The sequence below is a fragment of the Ruditapes philippinarum genome, unplaced genomic scaffold (assembly GCF_026571515.1).
Source record: "Ruditapes philippinarum isolate M1 unplaced genomic scaffold, ASM2657151v2 ctg2825_1_1_1_1, whole genome shotgun sequence".
Lineage (NCBI taxonomy): Eukaryota > Metazoa > Mollusca > Bivalvia > Venerida > Veneridae > Ruditapes > Ruditapes philippinarum.
Genome location: NW_026858547.1, coordinates 2,898 through 20,640, shown reverse-complemented (window position 1 = coordinate 20,640; position 17,743 = coordinate 2,898). Strand labels below are relative to the sequence as shown.

The 17,743-nt window shown below is 32.3% G+C and overlaps 1 protein-coding gene across 1 annotated transcript in view; it reads right to left on the bottom strand.

The window, feature by feature from the left end:
- Window positions 1-17,146, bottom strand: part of LOC132753557 (kinesin-like protein KIF27) — a 44,675-nt gene extending 27,529 nt beyond the window's left edge. Inside the window, exons 1-17 of the mRNA XM_060744037.1 lie at window positions 17,078-17,146; window positions 16,390-16,527; window positions 15,931-16,017; window positions 15,173-15,280; window positions 13,982-14,117; window positions 13,123-13,269; window positions 12,762-12,836; window positions 12,022-12,051; window positions 11,238-11,333; window positions 10,530-10,651; window positions 7,790-7,870; window positions 7,029-7,156; window positions 6,266-6,401; window positions 4,321-4,356; window positions 2,837-2,920; window positions 1,277-1,363; window positions 779-898 (exon numbers count right to left, since the gene is read on the bottom strand). Coding sequence (XP_060600020.1) covers window positions 779-898; window positions 1,277-1,363; window positions 2,837-2,920; window positions 4,321-4,356; window positions 6,266-6,401; window positions 7,029-7,156; window positions 7,790-7,870; window positions 10,530-10,651; window positions 11,238-11,333; window positions 12,022-12,051; window positions 12,762-12,836; window positions 13,123-13,269; window positions 13,982-14,117; window positions 15,173-15,280; window positions 15,931-16,017; window positions 16,390-16,527; window positions 17,078-17,131 — 1,665 coding nt within the window. The 5' untranslated portion in view covers window positions 17,132-17,146. The remainder of the gene's footprint in view (window positions 1-778; window positions 899-1,276; window positions 1,364-2,836; window positions 2,921-4,320; window positions 4,357-6,265; window positions 6,402-7,028; window positions 7,157-7,789; window positions 7,871-10,529; window positions 10,652-11,237; window positions 11,334-12,021; window positions 12,052-12,761; window positions 12,837-13,122; window positions 13,270-13,981; window positions 14,118-15,172; window positions 15,281-15,930; window positions 16,018-16,389; window positions 16,528-17,077) is intronic.
- Between the last annotated feature and the right edge of the window lie 597 nt (window positions 17,147-17,743).

Genomic DNA, 17,743 nt, shown 5'->3' with positions numbered 1-17,743 from the left:
TTCAATCCATTCCCTTCAGTAGTTATGGAGATACCAGCTTACATACAAAAACTTAACCAAGAATTTCTAAGTCAAAAAAGGGGCATAATTATGTAAAAAAGAAAATCAGAGTTATGGGACTTGTGCCAATCATCTTAGATAATCACAGAGAACAAGTGTTTGAAGTTTCAATCCATTCCCTTCAGTAGTTATGGAGATACCAGCTTACATACAAAAACTTAACCAAGAATTTCTAAGTCGAAAAAGGGGAATAATTATGTAAAAAAGCAAATCAGAGTTATGGGACTTGTGCCAATCATCTTAGATAATCACAGAGAACAAGTGTGTGAAGTTTCAATCCATTCCCTTCAGTAGTTATGGAGATACCAGCTTACATACAAAAACTTAACCAAGAATTTCTAAGTCGAAAAAGGGGCATAATTATGTAAAAAAGCAAATCAGAGTTATGGGACTTGTGCCAATCATCTTAGATAATCACAGAGAACAAGTGTGTGAAGTTTCAATCCATTCCCTTCAGTAGTTATGGAGATACCAGCTTACATACAAAAACTTAACCACAGGGACGCCGACGCCGACGCCGACAAATGGGTGACTGCATTAGCTCGATTATTCTACGAATAGTCGAGCTAAAAACCCTTATAATTTTACTAAGTGGTATTATGACAAAAATACTAAGGTCAGTTTTTGTTACAACTTCTTTAAGCAATACATATAACTTCAAAGAAACCAGGAGTCAATCGGTCACACACAAATATAATTGGTAATAACAAAGAAATACCTTTAGAGCTTTCTGCAGTTCTTCTATCTTCATATTTTGTTCTATAAGCTGCTGTTCCTGTTGCTGTAACTTTTCATCGTTCCCGGACATCATCTTCTCCCTCTCTTCTAACATAGACTCCTATAGTTTATGTCAAAAATTTACTTTCAGAAATCAGTGCCCTGTGACTTAATTTATGATCTCAAAAATCATACAAACAAAATCATAGTTAACATGTACCTAAGAATTCGTGAGACAATTATTTCATGCTATCAAGAGATCTACGTTCAAATTCTTGTGAAAGTGACATCTTTTTGCCATTTATATGTTATGTAACAACATCATTTCCTATTTACGTTTTGCATATATATCATTATAATAAAGACACAAGACCAGGTAAGAAATACTCTTTACTATCTATTTATGTTTCATCAAACAGAAAAATATTAAGTACTGTAACACTAAAAATCTTTCTTAAATTCTGTCCCAATAGAACAGTATAGAACAGATGTCACCTACCATTTCTTCAAGTCTAGCTTTCAATGCAGTTACTTCCCTTGCTTTCTCAGCAAATATATCTTCATCACTCTTCAAATCTTCTTTTGCCTGAAAATTAAAAATTAATTCATTATTTACACCTCTACAATACTTTGGCCTTTAAATTGTAATAATGACAATTTTTTTATTATCTTTTATTTACTGTTGTTTTTTTTTTTAAGTTGACTAACACTGTACATGTCATATGGCCACATTTAAGCCTTACATGTGGAAAGACTCATTATTCCAGGCACAACCTGCAATCCTAGTAGAACCATCCCATTTCCATGTGCAAGCTGGGTAACATTCTCACATAAAAGAATCCAAAGTCCTTGTTGGGATTCAAAGACATAATCATGAAGGCGTAGTTATTCAAAATCAGTGAACGTAACCACCTTGTCACAATCACCCTATTACAGTCAAACGTGTATTAAGCGACCGCGCAAAGGAAACACCCAAAACGGTCGCATAATGAAATGGTCTCTTAAGACAGTCAGCATGATATAAAAGTCAAAATTTATAAATGACATCTTTCTTATGCGGTGGGAATGTTTTTCAACTTCGTTTTTATATACATGTTGAATAATAAGTAGGCTCTGATAATCTAAATGGATGCAAATGTAAAAAATAACTTTCTGATATTTATTGACAAAACAGTTTTGATCCATTACGTACTTGTTTGACATTTTTCCATCTCCGTTGATTTTCCTTCATTCCAACACGAAACCCCTATTAGTGAAGATGTTTTCTGTTGTGCATTTTTTTCATTTGAAATAAACACAAACTACATCTAATTGTTACAATTAATTTAATTTCTGATCAAGTTCAAGGTCAATTCAATGCAGTCTAAATGTCAACAAGCGAAGCGTATACACCATCTCAGTAGGGGCGTGGCCTTGCATTGTTTATCCGATATTATTGGATAATACACGTCATGCTTATACTTAACTTCATTTGCATACGCTAAAACGGTTTGGGAAATAGAGTTTTTCACACGTTTATTTGTTGTGTTTTGATTGTTGACACTTGTGACATTACGAGGTGGCGTTCTCTAAAAACACAATTACTTGACAGGTAAAAGTGGTCGTTTAATGAAAAGATTTATCTCAATTAGGTGACTAATTAGCGGTCGCTGGTCGCGTTGAGCAATAGTCGCTTAATACATTAAAGATATAGAGAGAAAATGATCGGGGGGAATTTAAAATGGTCGTTTAAGACAAAAGTCGCTTAATACACGTGGCCGCATGGGCAAGTTAGACTGTATAATCTTTAATATGTCTAACATTTTATGATAAACATATCAAAATACAATAGTACTGAAAGCTATAATCTAGTTTAATAAATCGTTCTTAAATCTATTCATGACTTATCAGTTTTATTTTATTAGTATGTGTATTATAACATCCTTTGGTCTTAAACCAACAAACTCTGAGTTGATAACAGACATCACAACCTCTGTGTCACTACTTGGTTATTGTTCTATAGTTCACTTACTTACAAGCCTTGACTCATCACTTTTAATTTTATGTACTATTGTCTTACCTTCTTCAACTCTTTCTGTAGATCTTTAACTGTTTGACTTTCCCACTCTTCCTTGTTCAACTTTTGAGGAACTTTACACTTTATCTGAAGAAAAGATTTTTTTAATATATATAATATTGTAACAGTAAATATTCAGTAACTTTGACATAGTTTAAAATTGATTACCATTCCATTAGTGAAACTTGGCATACACTTCACATCATGAGTAGGAAAAATAATATGAAAGTCTCTGTCCTATAACAACACCCATCATGTGACATAATTATATTGATGTTCTTATAATACATGTATAAACATAAAATAGCTAGTTACATGAATATTTTGCCAATAATTTCTACATTACTTCCTATAGCAATATTAAGAATTAAAGTTTAGCTGAAAATAAATGTTTGAGTACAGGGTAAATGTATGTGAAATGTAAACAAGACAAAGTTAAACAGTGAAATGATCCTGTTTCTGAAAGTTTTATTCAATAATTAAAGAGTTATTAGAATTCCTTATAAATATAGGTGTGAATCACCATCCAACCATCTTAGGACTCACAAATACCCAATTTTAACTATTATGGTCAGAAATGCAAATATCAGAGTATTTGAGTTAATGTTATAGCCTTACAATTTAACTTGCCTTGATGTTTTACAAAATTAAAATGTTCTATTGAAAATATCTAAACTGTAAAAATGTGACAAACAGTAGTTTGATATGTATTAAGAAACAATAAAAAAAATAATGCATCAAGTATCTGGCAATAGTTCAGAACCAGGGAGCCTAAGTGCTTCAAATTAATTTGCTGAATGGGGCAATATCTCAATAATAGGTGGAGAAACAAAATCAGATGGCAGCTTTGTGTTAAGTAGGTAGTTATCTATTTTGTGCAATGTCTATATATAGACCAACACATGAATAAGTAAGCTAGCGGAAATAATTCCAGGGTAAACCTATACCTCAATATGGTAAAAACAAAATGGTATCTTATATTTGCTGTGTAAACCTTTTCCCATTAAAAACAAGCAAAATTAGAAACAAATCAAAGCAAAGACAACAGAAAATCACAAATATGAAACAAGTCTTGTACAAAGTGATTTGTTATTGCAAAAAATAGACTAACATACATTTTTTTATCAATTTCTGTTAGATTTGTTAAACAATTGTATACAAATGTATTTACAAACATGTATATATTACTTAATCTATTTTCTTCATGTTATAAAAAATCACTAGCATATATAACATATGCTAGGTGTCAGAGGAATAAAAAGAAAGAAAATAGAAATTTATTCTGATCTAAACTTAGAGACTTTGTTTTACAATATCATGAATTTAGCAAAATGCTCAAGCTAATTCTGTTAAAGTCATGAACAAATATTTCAAACTCCAGATTAAAAACCATAAAGCAACATCTCAATAAAAGACAATTTCAATATGAACCATCTGTAAAACAAACACAACAAGACAGTTGAGTGTGCACAATCAATACAAGTTACCTCAACAGATCCATGCAACTGTGACATATCCATGTGCTAAAATCACACAGGTCTTATATTTAATACAGCAGATTAACTTAAAGGGAGTTTATCATACAAAGTTTGTCTACTGACAAAAACTTAACCCTTAACCTGCTGAATTTGTGTAATGGAATTGTCCAGCTTTGACTTTGGAACAGTCCATTTAAAATTTAAGGGATATCAATATCAAAATTCAATTAAAAATGTGTCCACAGGACATTGATGCCCCTACATTCAACTGTTTTGTCAGTCTACAGATGGATCAGTCCACATATGGATCAGGCTACAGATGGATCAGGCTACACATGGATCAGGCTACAGATGAATCAGTTTACAGATGGAACTGGCTACATACTGATCAGTCCACAGATTGATCAGTCCACCGATGGATCAGTCCACCGATGGATCAGTCCACAGATGGACCAGTCCACAGATTGATCAGTCCACAGATGGATCAGTCCACAGATGGATCAGTCCACAGATGGATCAGTCCACAGATTGATCAGGCTACAGATGGATCAGTCTACACATGAATCAGTCTACAGATGGACCAGTTTACAGATGGAACTGGCTACATATTGATCAGTCCACAGATTGATCAGTCCATTGATGGATCAGTCTACAGATGGATCAGTCTACAGATGGATCAGTCCACAGATGGACCAGTCCACAGATTGATCAGTCCACAGATTGATCAAACTACAGATGTATGAGGCCACAGATGGATCAGGCTGCAGATAGATCAGTCTACAGATGGATCAGTCTACAGGTGGATCAGTCCACAGATGGATCAGTCATCCACAAATGAAACAATCATCCACAGATGGAGAGTTTTGTTTGTTTTGCGTTTTACGTCACATCGACACAGTATAGGTCATATCGCGACGTTTCAGTTTTTACTGGTGGAGGAAGACCTCAGGTGCCCTTCTGTGAATTATTTCAGGCACAAGGCACCTAAGTAGAACCATCAACATTCTGTAAGCTAGCTTGATAGCTTCCTCACATGAAAGAATCCAAAGTCCCTGTCAGGATTCGAACCCACAGCGGTGAGGGGCAAGTGGTTTGAAGTCAACGACCTTAACCACTTGGCCAAGGACGCCCACAGATGGAGAGTGGGACAGACAAGGGCAAATCTAAATGCCAATCCAAGTGGGGGCATAAAAACTGAGCTACCAACAGTAAAGAGCTGGATCAGACTGCTAGGAAGTGCAGGATTGCCGGGCTTTGAACTGGAGGCAAAAGTTTGCGACCTTTGATTCCAGCAGGTTAAGGGTTAAATTGCATGTTTTAGAATTCAGAACAATTGAAAAAGTGATCCCAATCTCTAAATAGATAAAAATAGAAATGATTACATAAATAATGATGTATTGCTGAAATTTTCATTCTTAAATGATATACAATAATCTACACTTAGAAAGTGTAGAATTATTCATTTATTTAAAAATGCTTTCTTTTCTTGAAGCCATAATCTACATTATTTTACAATCGTCTAAGCTGATGAAACTTGGCAGACCTATCTGTAGGTGCAAGATAATACTGCAGCAAAGTTTCATGACAATCTGAGCATATACATTCAAGTCACTCAACGTAAACAGAATAGATATTATCTTAAAATTTAATTTTGTATTTAAAGACTATCAAAATTGATTAACATTGGGCATGTATTCATATTTATCTCTACATTTTTGAATCAAATTTATGTACAACAAAATCAAGTCTTGGGAGGAAAATTGGCAAACATCCCCCATTTTGTACTTCAGAAAAATATACCCAGCAGTGGCATTCTCGTATGATCTTCAATTCAGCCAGTTAAAGAAGGTAATGCATGAATCAATAAAATCCAGTGCAAAATGAAAGTTATATCATGCAGTTCAAATAATTCTCACATGAAGACAAAATGTTCATGAATATTTTCAGTATTTACCTCTTCCATGAGATCCAGCCAGTCTTTAAGTCTGCCATCTTGACTTTGAGACAAGATATTTTTCCCTTGTATCTGTACAAACTGTCTGTATGCCTCTTCCGCAATCATCTTGTAGTTACCACACTCTGTCTGTAACCTGAATAGTATGAATATGAACTTTAATAAAAGCACTTTGTATGATGTTTAGTTTAAACATATTTATTTCAGCTCGATTGCGATTCAAAGTTCTTGCAACTTTTATTAATCACTTTAAAGTCTGCTTTCTAAAACCAACCAGTACTGGTGTCATATGCAGAAACATGGTTGTGATCGATAGGGCTCAAACCCATGATCCATGGGTTGAGAGGCAGACACCTTAACCACTAGGCCACTGCTCCCCTCATATGATGTAGTGTGATTCCCTTGCATACCAAAACACTATTCACATATCAATTAATTTGTAAGGACGAAAAGGACATGATCAAACTGAATAATTTTACTGGTATTGACCATTTCATTTTTATTTTAAAGTAATCATGCCCAACAAAGTTTAAAGTTAATGATCAAAGACAATAACATAAAGGCCAGTCTACTATGTTTATAGGTGGCACTAGATACACAAATTAGCATAGTGCAGTCCGACAAAACCTCATACTCTTATATTAGTACTAGTATATTGATTTTCATTCTCGAAATTAACAATGACTAGTTTACAATCCTAAGGAAGTACCCAAACATTTAACAATGTCAGTAGATAAAGTTTCAGTTTGTAAAAACTATTAACCTGGCAACTTGTTCCTCAAGTTGTTTGATCTGACCAACATATTTTGCTGCTAGGTCAGGATCATTCTCCCAGACTGTATTACCCCTCGTTACTGTGGTTCTCTGACGAGCAAGCTCCTCCCTTAATGCCTGAAACATATCATAATACAAGTTGCAATGCAAACAGGATATTTTGTTTGTTTTCCGATATCATAAAAAAATATGTTTCAAGGACGATAAAAAAAAGCCAAATTTCTATGTTTTACACTTTAGTCCAAAAAAAAGATTCCAAAAAGAATTTTTTTGGCAAATTCCTTTGGATTCATATTTAACAATAAAATACTACAAATATTTCACAAATCAAACTTTTTTTCCCGCAAAAAAAGGGATTTAAAACAAGTTTTATCTAACAAAATTAAAAAATTTAAAAAATATACCTCATTTATATTTAAAATTTCCAGGTTGGGCCAAAAAAAAAAAAGGGCCAACCAGTGTAAAACACAAAAATAAAAAAGAAAATTAAAATTTTTTATAAAAAAAGTCTTAATATTAAATAATAATTATTTTTCCCTTCAATTGATTAAAAATTTTTCCCCGCAAAAAGAAATTAAATATGACAAAAAAATCTTTTTCCTACTGAAATAAAATGTGAAATAAAGAAAAAATTTTACAAAAAAACTAGTGAAATTTTTAAAAATTCTAAAAATTTTTCCTACCCCCTTGTAAGTTGGGCTTTTGTAAAAAAAATGTAGAAAGAAGTACTTTAAAATAAGCCTGACTTACCTTGATTTCTGTCTGCATTTCTTCAAACCTTATAGACTGGATATCTCTATTCACTATTGGAAGATTCTTGATGTTTCTTGCCTTAAATTTAATAAAGAAAAAAAATATTTCATCCTAACATTCAGTGTAAAATTGATATCAAATAGTGTTGAGTGGACAAAGCAACTAGTTCCTAAATGTTCACGACTCAAATCTCAGTTGCATTTTTTTGCAAAAAAAGGGAAAGTTGAGATAAAAATGTGCATCCGGACAGGGTCTTAAACCTCGGATCCCCGTAAAAAATCATTCTTTACCTAAAATAGACACACTTCCAAACCACTTAGATCTTTTGTCCCTTACTATCAACACACAATAAATATCAACCCACAATAAATATCAAGAACTATTCAAACTGAATGAATAAGATTATTGGCAGGTAACAGACGGATGCAGAAATGGAAGGAGTTAAATCTGTATAGTTAAAGATATAAAATCTAAAGAAATTCTTAATCAACACCTATGACTTTTTAAGTTTTCCAGTGTATTTTGTAAAATTTTAATTAATTTTAAAGTAAAAGTCTTTTCCCTTACCCCTTTACTCTGGTGAAATATTTTAATTTAAACCTAACTTTCAATTTTTTTTTTAAAAGTTCCTTTAAAAATTTTTTGGGGATTTATTACAAAAAAATAAAAAATAGGCACCCAAGGGCAATCTGAAATTCCGGTTTGAACTAAAAGGATGTGAAAACGTGCCTGGTTAAAACTTTTGGGGACTGAAAAATATTTTAAAATCAAAAATTAGTCAAGGGGATAAAATACTAAAAATGCCCAACCCTACCCTTTTTGGATATTTAGAGCTTTTAAAACCTTCGTAAAAAATTTTGCTGTCGATGGCCTGCCACAACATTTCATTTTTGTTTTTCCTCCCCCAATAACCCTGGAAACTAAGACAAAAAAATTTTTCTTTGGAACCACAATAAACATTTTAAACAAAAAACCCTTTTCCATAGTTTGGGAAAGAATTGTTTGAATTATCACAAATTATAGTGCCCCCTAAGAGGTGAGCTCAAAAACATTTAAAGTGAAAAAATGTGTCCAAAAGGCCACGGAGCCCCAATGCCCTTTTCTGTCAATTTAAAATCAAAGGCCCAAATTTTTTTTGGGAAATAAGTCCCACAATTGAAAACTAAAATCAAAAAAAAGGAAAATAATTCTTTTAAATTTTGGTCGCAGCAAAAATTCCTTCCTTTACTACCATCTACACATTAAGGTTGTTAATCCCTGGGAAGTTTAAGGCAAAAATCTGCCCATCCAGTTTAAGAGGAGTTGCGTTCACAAAATTTACATAGTATATAATGAAAAAATCAACAAAGGCCATAATTCTGTTAAAATTTGGTTGCAGCAAAATTCCTTCCTTTAATGCCATCTACACATTAAGGTTGTTCATCCCTGGAAGTTTAAGCAAAATCTGCCATTCGGTTTAAGAGGAGTTGCATTCACAAAATTTCTACATAGTATATAGTGAAAAAATAAACAAAGGGCATAATTCTGTAAAATTTGGTCGCAGCGAAAATTCCTTCCTTTACTACCATCTACACTTAAGGTTGTTCATCCCTGTAAGTTTAAGCAAAATCTGCCACCCGGTTTAAGAGGAGTTGCGTTCACAAAATTTCTACATAGTATATAGTGAAAAAAATCAACAAAGGCCATAATTCTGTTAAATTTGGTCGCAGCAAAAATTCTTTCCTTACTACCATCTACACATTAGGGTTGTTCATCCCTGTAAGTTTAAGCAAAATCTGCCACCCCGGTTTAAGAGGAGTTGCGTTCACAAAATTTCTACAATAGTATCTAACATGAAAAAAATCAACAAAGGGCGCATAATTCTATTAAATTTGGGTCGCAGCAAAAATTCCTTCCCTTTACTACCATCTACACATTAAGGTTGTTCATCCCTGTAAATTTAAGCAAATCTGCCATCCGGTTAAGAGGAGTTGCGTTCACAAGAATTTCGGGTTACTGACGGACGGACTACTGACGGACAAGTGCAACGCTATATGCTCCCACATTGTGGGGGCATAAAAAGCTAAATTGGCATACATATATTGGTTTGGCACTCATGATTATGCTATACAAACCTTGAATTAATGACCCGGATCAGAAATCAAATTATAATTTATCTGTAAGACATTTATTCAATTACCATTCTAATACTGATGTATACTGAGATATTTATTCAAATAATGTAGAAAATATGCTTAAATGACATAAAAAAATACATGCTACTTTTAGCATACAGCATTAATCAATAAATGCTCTGATTATCATGTATTTCTCTCTCTTTCATTAACAGTAAGAAACAAAGCATTTTTTCATTCTATAATAAGGGCTGATGTTGGTCCCTTCACAATTCAAAATTGCACTTTATTTCACAAACCTGTGGAAAAAAAATTCACAATTTGAAGAGATTTCACCAAATTTTAGCTTTGTCTTCCAAATTAATTGTTTACCTTCCTGCAAAACATGATTTTCACCAATTGCAAACATGTAAACAGTTTACATCGCACATAGTTTCCTATTTCAAAATTTCGCAAAATGGCAAATATTATGTCATTTTTTCACAATTTTATGACGTATTACTCTTTTTTTCACAGAATGAACAGGCCCAGGCCCCTTCATAATTTTGACAAAAAATGCCATGAAGAAAAATTTTATAATTCATTGTTAATCACTACGAATAACACTATAAACATGAACATACCTTGAGCAATCTGGTAATTTTGGATTCTCTGTAAGGGATATGTGTTGATTTCTTCTTTGGGTCTCCTAAAGCACTTATAACATTACCTAGTGCCAACAAACCTGAGTTTATATGTACAGATTCTGAAATGACAAATATAAGCAAGCCTTACCAATAGCTCAAATATGTTTAACAGTACTGTAGTTTTAAAAGAAGAATTGAGTATTTCAAGCTGTAAATTTTGACCAAGGTAAACATATATATTTAGGATACACGATCTGATTCAGTTAAAAATATATGTATTGTTGTTCCAAAATTTTACCAAAAAATATGATTGTTTCTTTTCAAGTCAGCAATTGCTTATGTACCATTATAATGTGTTATTCCAAAATTTTAACAAAAAATATGATTGTTTCTTTTCAAGTCAGCAATTGTTTATGTACCATTATTATGTTAGCTTAATTTAATGGATGTAAGTTTCATTAAAATCAGAATAGTTTGATCCTGATCCTAACCTTTTCTTTGTGAATACAGAGCTTGGAGTATCTGATGAAAATCCACTATTACAAACATGTATAATTATAAGACCCTAATTACTCAATACACAAAAATACAACAAAAATCATAATAAACTTTGTATCAGATAGTTATCTAATTTTGAAAAAATTTTAAAAAGAGTTTACTTATTTTAAAGGTTTACTAAATTTCTAGCTTTTTTTATTAACTTACCTTTAAATCTGTCCCCAACATTACCAGTTTTGTGTGCCCTTTCTGACCCTGCTAGATCCACAAAATGAAACTTTCCAAACATGTTGTGGTTCATTTCTGAAAGAAACAGTATTTACCTATCACATACTAATATTGAAAATGAAAAATACATCATTGTAAATAGGGTTTAAAATATGTCTTATCACAAAAAAATATGGAGAAAAGTGGTATTTCTTATCAATTTGTTAAGTTTGCTTTCTCAGCTGATGGTCATTATGACTATTTATCATTATAACTTATGAACAGCTGATCTTAACACACCATATTCCATTACACTTAAACCTATCCATAACATGGGAAAAACATACAGCAATTGTATTTGAAAATACAATTATGTTTTTTGATAATATGTGTCTGTAAAAAAAAATAAACCCTGCCAATAATCTGTGCATATGCAAGTTATGGTGAAATTTTATGAAAATTGAAAATTATTGGTCAAAGTCATATTTCAAAATGTGAAAATGATGCTTATATGAAGAGACATGTTGAGTTCAAATAAATATGATAGCTCTACTTCATGGATGAAGATGGTGTGTCCCCTTTTTATCAATCAACGCTCATGCATAAAAAATTGTGACATGATTTATTTCAATTCTTCATCTTTGAATATGAGATAATGAAATAGTCTTGAAATACACGCCAACTGCATCTTAAACTGTGGTAATGTGAAGAAAAAAGTTGTGATTTTCACAACAACAAAACTGTGACAGCATACTCAAACATAGTTCATTGCGTGATAACATACCCTTATCTATGTCTGCACTATACAGCATGTCTACATAGAGAAACATATAAAGCAGAGAACTAACACAAATTTACATAAAGTAATTTTCATGCACATATATACATGTATCGTAAATCTAATTTGTATACGCCAGGCAGTTTCAATATCACTGTCATATATTTACATACATGTATAAACATTTAACTAAATCCATACCCTGACACTCTCAACCAATGACTGATAAACTTCACCACCTTAATCACTTTAAACAGCAATTGCGGTAATGAGGAGGGGGGGGGGAGAGAGTGGACACAATATTCCTTTAGACATTACTTTCAACCAAATTATTGATGGGTATCCATACATTTACACTATACATGTATTGAAGTACAAGAACTGCACATTTCTGTAAACTATACTTACAAGTTAAAGTTGTTGTCTAATTATCATAAACTCTTTGAAAACTTGATCCAGAAGCTTTAAACCTATACAGTTTCAAGCCAGCCAATGTGTATGTGCCGTCGGACAAGATACGATACAGTTGGCTGACCAACTTCAAACTTTTCTATCTTGATACCAACAAAATTGATAATGGGAAAATGCCAAACTTTAAATCAGGTCAAGTTTATTTAAGGAATTTAGCATGAATTGAAGACTTTTATCTCACACTTGCAGGAAATATAATATAACTTAACCTATATGGAGAGGAAAATTGATAAAAATACATATAGAAAGCTAATTAGTACAGTAAAGATACTAACCATTTTCAACATCATCACAATCATCTTCAGGTTTCCTTTTACTGGCTAACACATCATTCTCTGTCCATGTTTGACCTAAAATTATAACAATATATTACTACTATACCCAACAAAAATATAATACATAATTTAACAATAAGAATGATATTGAATGATGAAAAAAATGGAAAAAATTCTCAAAGAAATCATAATAATTACCAATTTTCTGTGTAGAACTGAACTGAGAGAAAAATAAAATTCCATAAATCAAACTCATAATGATGTTTTGTTTTTCTTCCATAGTTTTTTAGTTTTCATAACAATTTTGCATAAATGATTTAACAAAAGTGTTACTTATAGAGTAAGGTTACTATATATTTACCTATTGTTATAGTAAAGATAGAATGAGATCTACTGGAATGCTCATTCATGTTCGTGGCTCCAGTGTGCCGCGCAGCTGACCCAGTTTCTAATAATGACATCACCTCATCCAGGCTCTCACATTCAACTTCACGTGCACCGATGATAACTAAAATTTAAGAACAACATTAAATATATAGCCGTGGACAACCAAGATACTACTATCTACAGAACAGATGGTTTTTAATCATTGATAAGATTTGAAAAAAAAAATGTTTCGGCTTCATCAAACTTCCAGCTATGTACAAGTCACATCACATATCATTATTACAAAACATTTGGTTTGGTTTTACTTTACCAACACAGTATAGGTCGTATGGCAACTTTCCAGCGTTATTGGTGGAGAAAAACCTCGGGTACCCCTCCGTGCATTATTTCCGACACAAATGGACACATGAATAGAACCACCAACATTTCGTAAGCTAGATGGGTAGCTTTCTCACATGAAATAATCCAAAGTCCCAGTTGAGATTTGGACCCACAGCTGTGAGGGGCCAGTCGTTTGAAGTCAACAAACTTAACCACTAGACCATGGACGCCTCTTTTCATAAAACATTAGAAACACATGTTAACAGTGTTGGAGAAGCACCTCTAGTCATAATCACAAAATACACAAATATCTTTTTTTCGCTGATTTTTACATTTTTCAATCATTATCCTATATAATAGATTTGAAGAGATGAATTAGATGGTTTAAAGTTCATTCTGTTGGGCGAAAAGGCAAGATTTTAGCATTTTATCATTTAACACCTTGTCCGGTATATACCGGAATATGGTATTTAGCTCCAATCCTTTTTAAGTCTCACTTGTAAATATATTACCAGTATTGCCCTTGTCATCCTCTCTCACATGAAGATCTGGTTTATTATCACTATTTAGTTCTAGCAGATCTCTCAGTTCTTCTTTATAAATCTCTATATAAGATACTTTCACTGTGTATGTCACGCTCTTATCAATCTGTAATATAAAACACCCGGTTATGAACTTCTTTCATATTATACATCAAAACAAGAACTTTTCTTCCGTAAACAAAACAACCTGTAAGTAATTTAGTGAAATAGATCTTTTAAACCAGGGTATCATTCATCTTTAAGATCAAAACACAATTTGTACAAGATGGAAACATGTCTTTCAGTTACTAGAGTTGTCTCACAAACAGTGCATCGCGCTGGATTTCTCAGTGCTTGATAGTTAAAACAGGGGCATAACTCTGTTAAAATGAAAATCAGAGTCATGGGAATTGTGCCGATCATGTTAGATAATCACAGAGAACAAGTTTCAACACATTTATCTACAGTAGTTTTGGAGATACCAACTTGCATGCAAATACTTAACCAAAGAGTGACAACAATGCTGCTGTTAGTACAATAGCTCTCCCTATTCTTCCAATAGTCAAACTACAAAATTACAGCAATCTAACATTAGGGCACTCAGATACTTGCATAGAACAATAGATTTGGAAAGCTGTTAAGGAAAGATATGTCCGAAAAAATAGTAAACTCAAATTTTAATGGATTTAACTCAATACAGGATTGGAGCAGTACCTCTAGGCACTTGCAGAAATCATGATCACAAAATAGACAAATATCTTTTTTTTTTCGCCGATATTTACATTTTTCATTCATTATCATACATAAATCGGTGTGAAAAGATGAATTAGACCTGTTAAAGTTCATTCCGTTAGGTAAAAAGGCAAGATTTTAACATTTTATCATTCAAGCTCCTTGTCCGGTATGTACCGGAATACGGTATTTAGTGTGGTGCTCCAATCCTTTTTTTAGTCTCACTCAATTTTAATTAACCCTTTGCCTGCTGGCAACATCATTTTTTACCCATGTGACCAGTGCAAACTAAGATCAGCCAGGACACCTGTGATATCTTATCATAGTATGCACTGTTCACTTTTTACTGATTTACATGCTTTGGAAATATCTCTAAAAATGATGCATGGTTTTGTTCAGATTGACAAGTTCATCTAAGATATTTAGTGTGGCGCAGGTAAAAAAACTTACACTCAGGGTATCAAACATCTGTCTTACTGCCCGTGGTATAATACCATCTTCATCTTCAGTTACAGGTGAGATGTTACCTCCACCAATTGTGTAGGTCTTTCCAGATCCCTGAATATACAATCAATTTATAATTACATGATTATAATTTAAAAATCTGACAGTATAAAACACAACAATATATTTAAACATATGTGAAATATGGAAATTTAACAACATACAGTTATACACATGTTTTGATATTAAACAATTGAAACAGAATACATTTTGGAGTCCTTTTCATTTTTAAAAGATAATAACTATCTTTCACATATATGTTTCATATTTACACTTCACAGTTCTGTGTACTCATATTTACAAAACAAGTGTGAATACTTGTTCAAAATATAAATGGAAATAGAATGTCACAAAAATGCAAACATTATCTTCAACTGAAAGTGCATTATCCCTTAAAATGCATGTAATGTGAGATAAATCACGACATACTAATTTAACTAGACTCACATATTGTCTGTCTGGCCCAATCAATGTGCTTTTGATTTAATGTGTTGTTGTTGAAATATAGCAGAAAAGAATTAAGTTATAATTGATGAAAATTTTGTGTAAAGTTCATTCCTCCCTTCCACTTTGTTTAGAAGCCTAACTACCATGAGTTATCTGTGACATTTTGCTAAGAAACAAATATAAAAAAAAAACAAATTTAAAACTAAGTCACTTACTAACAATAACTTAACACTTATTCATAGTATGTATTTACTTACTGTTTGGCCATATGCAAACACTGTAGCATTGTAGCCTTCAAATATAGACTTGACAAGATTCTCTACACACAGCTTGTATACTTCCTCCTATAACAATATAGTAAACCAAGATAGTCTGTATATTTCTATATACATGTAGATAACAGTATTTTCTTTCAATAAATTACAATTCATCAATCAAAGACAAGTATCATTTAAGCATAAAGCTATTGTGATGCAGATATAAAGTTTCTGAGAGACCAGGTATACATTAACAAATCAAAATTTCTACAAAATAAACAGAGGTCATGTTAGAAAAACTAAAAGCATTTTATTACTAATAAAGCATATTTAAAAGAATAACTTGAATTTTCATAAAATTACCTGAATGACATACATGTAAATGTATTACTGGCATTCTGGTTATTAATAATATTAATAGAAAACTTTTCTATGCAAGACTAGGAAAGACAGTGATACCTGAGTACTTTTTGGTGATAGCACTTCATCAAAAGTGAATCCACGATCTTTCCCAAGGATCAACTGTTTAGTTGTTGGTATTATCTTCAAACACATGTCATCACCGCCAACTTTCTCTTTTGGCAACATTGGCCGCACCTTTGAATATAACCACATCTCATAAAAGTTACTTTCTAATGTACATGTATATACTCTTATTTTGAAATGTTAAAGAATCATAAATATACATTCAACTTGGTAGTTTTCATTGCAATAATGCAATTCAGCATGAATAAAAAAATTGAGCAAAAATAAATGTTAACAATCAATGTATTTGTATAAATGATAAAAACTGTCCAAACAAACAACATAAAAATAAAGATTGAGCAATAATAAACTACATGTATACAATTATATACAAAGCACAATTTATAAACATTAACACTGAATGTCAGTAACTGATAAAAATTGTTTGAACAAACCATATTAAGAAATTTTTTCTATGTGTGCATAACACTTTCAAGCAGCATGCCTCCAGTTTAGAAAAAATATTTTAATAAATTAAACTTGAGAAAAATGTACTAAGATTTTAGAAAAAAGTAGAAAGATTTTCATGAAAATAAGCATTTATCTGGAGGCGTGCTGCTTTCAAATACTACTTTGAGTTTTCTTTGGTTAAAAAAACATTCTGGGTGTTAGAAATTCTTACCCGGACTGCAACTCGCACATTCACCTCCTGCATTGTCTTTTCCTTTCCTTCCATTGTTCAAGTGTTGATTATACCTGAAAGAATCAAACAAACTATTTTAGTTAAAGAAACAAATTCCGTTGACACAGCAATGATCAAGTATCATCTGTAAGGATGCACAAAGTTCCAACCAACCAATTTTACTGATATAACTACATGTAGCTTTTCAACACTTGAAACTGTCTGAGGTCACTGAGAGAATATTAGACCGGATACTTCGAAAAAAAACAAGGCTGGTACATTTGACATAAAAAAATCAGGGACCTCTAATTTTAGGAAATGATTTTTGAATTCAAAAACAGATGTCCTGTTGGGATTACTGGCAGAAAATTTCACCCGTGAACAAAACAAGTTTGACAATTTGAAAGGATGATGGAGCATCAGTTAACCATTTTTATCATTCGGTTGTTTATCAAATAAGAATGACTTGTCTTTTAACTTGTCTTAACTAACTGCCACTCCTAACAATAATATCATTACAAATATCCTCTTGTTACCTATAGTGCCATTAGTGGTGGGGTGTGAAAAACTGTTGTTAAACTAACAAGAAATTTGCTAAAGGTAAGGAGGAATCACCAGGAAACATGCATTGCATTTTGAAGTACAATTACAGGCCTGACCAAAATC